General features: G+C 37.3%; 1 protein-coding gene across 1 annotated transcript in view; it reads right to left on the bottom strand.

Moving 5' to 3' along the window:
- The window catches only part of inpp5d (inositol polyphosphate-5-phosphatase D), a 31,987-nt gene extending 26,248 nt beyond the window's left edge, over positions 1-5,739 (bottom strand). The window contains exons 1-2 of the mRNA XM_014022350.1: positions 5,569-5,739; positions 5,025-5,088 (exon numbers count right to left, since the gene is read on the bottom strand). Of these exons, the coding sequence (XP_013877804.1) occupies positions 5,025-5,088; positions 5,569-5,708 (204 nt within the window). The 5' untranslated portion in view covers positions 5,709-5,739. The remainder of the gene's footprint in view (positions 1-5,024; positions 5,089-5,568) is intronic.
- Positions 5,740-6,046: the final 307 nt, after the last annotated feature.

Raw genomic sequence — 6,046 nt, 5'->3', positions numbered from 1 at the left:
GTGTGTGTGTGTGTGTGTGTGTGTACTTTCATAAATTTAAATGCTGTCAACAACAGCGATACAGTTTTAAATGATGTTTTGAGTCCATCTTGCACAGAATTAACTCATTCGGTCTGATTTGCATATTTATTACTGGCTTTATTGCACACTCTTTCCTTTCCTTGCTTGCATGCTTTCTCAGAGAACCTCTGTGGTTTGCACCAGACCAGCGTTGTGTACAATGTAAACTGGTGGTAAGACAAGAAGTAATTTACTGCAAGGCAGAATTTGTCGTTTGGAATCGTTACTGTAAAACTTAAAAATAGAAAAGGTCACATTAGTCTTTTTATTTTTACTCCAATTTGAACTCTAAGCTGTGTAATTCAGGCCACAAGCTTCATTTATATCAACCTGGACTTGATGCAAATAAATAAAATCTATTAAAAAATGAATAGCATCCAAAATGTGACAAGATAAATAAATCAAATCTGAAACTTTTAGTCACCTTTAGCTTTTCTGCTAGCTGAGTGATGCTGTGGGAAAATGACTTTTTACAACTCAGCTATACGACACAGGTAATACATATAAAACCAATTTATCAGCTCACTGCGGTCACTCTTGTTTTTATAATGGCTAATAAAATTATGGCAAAGCTCCAAATTTCCCRTCTCATTCATTAATCAGCTGGTTTAAAATTTTGTATATAAAGTTGCAATGTTTATACTCATGTAAAATCTTAGCACAAAAAGTAAGAAAAATAGTGTTTAGTAGACTATTTCTTTGTTGTAACAATACTTCTTTGCAATGAATCTAGTAGCGTAGGATAACCTGTTAATTTATATTTTAATTGGTGTCACATTTGTAAGGAACATGCATGTGTGGGATGAGCAGTAAAGCTGAGTATGTGGGTTGTGCATATGAAAAGTTAACCAAATCTTCTCTGTGAAACATCTTATTTTGTTATTATTAACTTGTTATTAACAGGTGCTGCCAGTCAGGTGCAGCTATAAGATTTATTACCAAGAATCATTGTTACAACAAAAAAATAATCTTCCAAACACTAATTTACTGACTTTTTGTGCCAAGTATACTTTCCTGGTCTTTCTGTAGAGCAGAGGAGCCCAAAGTGGGGCCCGCGGGCCAAATTTGACCCGCCAAGCCATTTGATTTGGCCCACTTACAGTTGCCAAAGTTACAAGGTTGTAACCTGTTATCCTATGTAGAAAAACAGTGTTTCCATTGGTCAAATGACTTTGTATAAAGGGCTGTAGTGAAGGTAGTTTTCTTTCATGGTGCTGACTTTATCTTTGATTTATTAGGATTAAACATGAAACATGAAATGACAAGAAATATTTAGATCAGATTTAACCCCACATGTAGAATTTCACACATTATAAGGCCATAAAAACTCATATTTTATCATTTTATGATATGTTCCATGAGCCTTTGCTACTTGAGCGTATGGCAGACTTTCTCCAAGTGCACAAACTAAAACAAAAGAGGGCCATTGCAYAGCTTGATTGTTAAAAATAAAGGACTTTCCTTTAAAAAAATTTGTATTTCATGTATTATATTACTGCACTTGGCCCACAGCCGCGGATAGATTTTCATTTTGGCCCCCTCGCGGAAAATGTTTGGGCACCCCTGCTGTAGAGAAAGAATTGCTGGGTTGAAGTCACATGACCGGGATGATGCGTGAATGTCAGATGKGGGGGCAGGAAGTGATTTGCTCTGATTCAAAACACAGCAGAATGGATCACAGAGAGTACGCTAATGCCTTAAATGGGCTGGCGCAGACAAGATATTGCAAAAAAATATGCGTACATTAAGGATATGACACATATTATTTGAATAAAAAAAGACTTGTTATATAATCAAAAGGATTTACTCGGTGTTGAGGTGATCAACATAAACTACTATCTGGTGCTGCAGACCTCATGTTACAGGCTACGACAAGCCAGTTTAAAGCTTTCAAAAGCCTCAAAGCTACAAGTGTTTAGTTTCAAGTTGGGTCAAAAATTTAGGATCCAAAGAAACTTTAAATGTTGACTTGTTKCTGCCTGGGTGATTTGTGCTATTTTAAGTAGTTAGCCTAACAATGCTATCGCTAACAACAAGTTAACTCCTGTTATTTCTATGTGCTTGGATCTATTCGCAAATAATTTATTTAGCTTCTGTAAACCCAAATTCAAGTAACTATCCAGGAAAATATCTGACAATATGATTTCAACAATACAATCCTGACCCGTTAGAAAGTGGTCACTGCAAACTGTTGTTCATTTCCRTGCCTCCTGTTTTTGCCTGTAGATAGTTGATCCACCTTTGTCCTATTTTTTCTGCAAGTATTTAAAATGTAACTCCCTTGTGACACACTACTTTCAGAACATGAAAAAAACGTTGATATCTCTCCTGATTAGAGCGGCTTCAACAGCTGTACACAGCACAGAATTTAGGCATTTTGACACTGACTCAACAGAAGGAAACATGGCTTCATTTACTTCTTGCCCCCATCTGCATTTCATGACATCGATACTACATCATCTGCAACCCAGTAATATAAAACATGATGTATTTTCCCCACTGAATCTCATTATATTTTTGCTACCAAACTACCGGATGAGCTACAAGATGGGTTTAAATAAACCTCTCTGAAAGTGAATCACAAACTGCAAGTTTTTCAATATAAAATTATCTTACTTCTAAAACTCTGGCACCTTCAAGAAATATACATCTTTATGTTGCAATAATGTGTCCATTTTGAGGTGGAGTTGTAAGAAGAGTGAAGTTAATTAGGATTAGATGAACTTCACATGAGCAGAATCACACGAGAGCAACAATCAGACGTTAGTGTAAAAATATATTTTAATATCATGCGGTGTCTATATTTACAATAAAACATTCATTTYATGGTTCGAGTCGTTTTAGACTCCTGATTTTCTAAATTAAATGATGTCTACCTCAGGTAAGACACTGATTACGCATAATAACTCCCTTTAACCAAAATTTACCTTATGTARATTTAAAAATATGACTTTTACCATGCATCCAGCTAAAATAAAGGGAAGAGGTGTATTTATTCTTTATCATTAACAGTATTTTGGTCAATATAAATATAATTAAGGGTGYCAGTGTGTAACCATTAAAACCTTCCAACAGTTTAGCTGTTTTCCTCTAATTCTGTTGTATTTTTTTTGTGTGTTTTACAAACATGAGTGAGACACACTCTGCTGCCTTCCTTCCTTAGATTGATAACTTTTACTAACTTACATTTTAAAAATGATATGACTTTTAGTAGCCGTACATTATACGGTGAACACAAAAGCCACAAATAAGATGAAATTTTTTAAAAATACAAAATTGGGATCTTTTCAAAATTCTTGCTAACATACATTTTAAGTCCCTTAATCTTTACTCTACATACATACTGTACAATACATACAGTACATACAAACACACATACATACATGCATACTGTACATGACTACATAAAAATATACATACATACACACAGACACACACACTGACTGGCCAAACAATAAGGTCASACTCTAATATTTCATTGGACCTTCTTTATCTTTGATTACACACATTCACTGCAGCATTGTTTGGATGAGCTTCCTAGACCTGACCAACTGCAGCAACCCCAGRTCATAGCCCTGCCCCCACAGGCTGCACAGTAACCACTGATGGGTGCATCCTCAAAGACAATATGTCCCCACTATACTTCCAGTTTTTAATAATGCGTTGGACAGTTTTTAACTCAAGTAGCTACAATCTCCTCCAATGTTTTCTCTGCTTGATGCCAATGATTTGAGCCTCCTCAAACAGGCTGACATCTTTTCCACGAACACAGGATGAGTTTTTCCACGTAGTTGTTTAGGAAATGAGAAGCAACTCATTGCACCACTTGGGGTTAACTAACTTGCTGCTGAAAGATAACCACCCATGCAGTAATTATCCAATAGGAGGCTCGTACCTGTTTGCTCAGTTAAATCCATGTGGCAACTATTTTTTTAAGCCAGGCAGTGTACAAGCATACATACTTCCTGCAGTTCATCACGTTTAGTCATTTTTGTTTTTGGCAGTAAATTTTGTTTCTTGGTTTGTTTAATGGTTTGATTACTTTGCTGCTCTGACAGCCRTTTTACAATGTGAATATTGTTCAGTATTCATATTGTTGTTTCTTTTCTTTTTTTGCAACCTAATTATTTCTACATACTTTGTGTTATTTCAGTCATTTGTAAATCCAAACGTTCAGATCATTTAAACGTCTGTTTTTGTCATTTTTATAATTTTCAGAATTCAGTTTGATGATATTTTGATTGTTCTAGCTTGCACCTAGCCTTTAGTTTTAGTTAGTATGTTGCTCCTTTTAGCTAGTATTTAGATCTTTTTAGCTTTTAGAGCTAGCCTATTGCTCCATTTAGTTAGCTTTTTAGTACTTTTAGCTCTTTGATTACTTTATAGTACTTGAAGTTTTTTGGCTAACTTTTGCTACTTTTTTATGTATAATTTTTAATCCCCTGGTGGGGAAATGAATTCTACCCAGCGCACACACGTGGAGCAGTGGGCTGCCATTTTTGAGGTGCCCGGGGAGGAGCTGAGGGCCTTGCTCAAGGGCGAGGTGAACCGAAGACCTTCCGATCACAGGCTCACCTTCTCTAACCTCATTCGCCAACACTGTTCTGATTCTTTGAGCTTTATAACAACTCAGATTTAGCTTCTTCAGCAAATTTCAGCAGTTAGTCGTGTTTTTTTTTTGTTTGAACAAAGCTTTGTTTCACTTTTCATCACAGTCTCCATCATGACATTGTTCTCGCAGAAAACCAAACGACTGCACTTCTATAAAAACGTTGCAGCCKTACAATCTGTGGCTTTTTTTAGGAGCTTAAAAAGATTTGATTTTAACCCCAAACGGACACACTTTTACACGAAGCTTTGACAGCAGGATGTATTTTTGTCGTYGCAGCGTTGACTCACGTTACCCAAAATAGGTCCTCGGACCTTTCGCCGGTTTGTGGCTCTGTTCTAACCGGTTCACTCACCTGAACAGAGAGCTTTTTGTCATCGTTGGGCAGGATTCTGTACGTGTACACGCAGTTCTGGTACCTGTCGTCAGCAATRAAATGCAAATGTTTGTCACTGGGATGAAATGCAGAGTGAGGAATAGGAAACTGTAWGGCGCGTGCTGAATGTGCAATCAGAACAGCCTTCGGCTACACGTTGGGATGAAGGTGTCCTCTGTGAAAGCTGCAGAGCAGAGAGATGCAGAGGGCAAAGGGCGGTGCTGCTCAGCAACACTATGCAAATAAAGGGGAACTAGTGTTTTGTGTTGTGTGTGTGTGTGTGCGTGCAAAAKATTTTTTTTAACAGGAAAAGATTATTAAAAATCAAGATGTGATGTGAAACAGTGAAAGACAGCAGGACTATTTTAACAGTAATTATGTTATATCCAGAATAAAAGCCACATTCTTTAGACAGGATATATTTTATTTTATGAAGGTTTCAGTGAATCTTTATCAGCTTTAGGGCATCGTATTAAAAGTAACTTTTAGATACAAGTGTAATAGTTAAATAAAAGATACTCACAGGACACAGAGGGCATACGCTCCCTGTACAGACTCGCTGTCCCGGATAAGGAAGCTTCCATCTCTCGCTGCCTTAGAGAGTAAATCCTCAGCTTTGGATCGTGTTATATTATCATGGTACCAAGGCTGACAACCTGGCATCCTGTCAATCACCTAAAGAGCCTCAGCTCGAGTGTTTAGCATCTGCTCTCAAAAACAAAATAAAGCCAAATAAAATCCAGCCAACACACAGAGAGAGTCCTTTTTCTATATGTCTGTTTTCATGGTTGACGAGCGCAGACGCAGAAGTCAGATCGTGATCATTCTGTGTTAAAGGAAGCAGCTCTTAGCTCTTCTCTGAACTTCCTCATTACAGAAGTTTAGAGAGAGGAGGGCCCTGCTGTTTGACAGAGCTCGGCGCTGTACAAATGGAAACGCACACTTTCACTTGCACAGGAACAGCCTTCATGGCAGTACTAACGATTCACTACGTTCAGCTT

This window comes from Austrofundulus limnaeus, unplaced genomic scaffold (assembly GCF_001266775.1).
Source record: "Austrofundulus limnaeus strain Quisiro unplaced genomic scaffold, Austrofundulus_limnaeus-1.0 Scaffold326, whole genome shotgun sequence".
Classification (NCBI taxonomy): Eukaryota; Metazoa; Chordata; class Actinopteri; order Cyprinodontiformes; family Rivulidae; genus Austrofundulus; species Austrofundulus limnaeus.
This window is presented reverse-complemented; position numbering and strand designations above follow the sequence as displayed.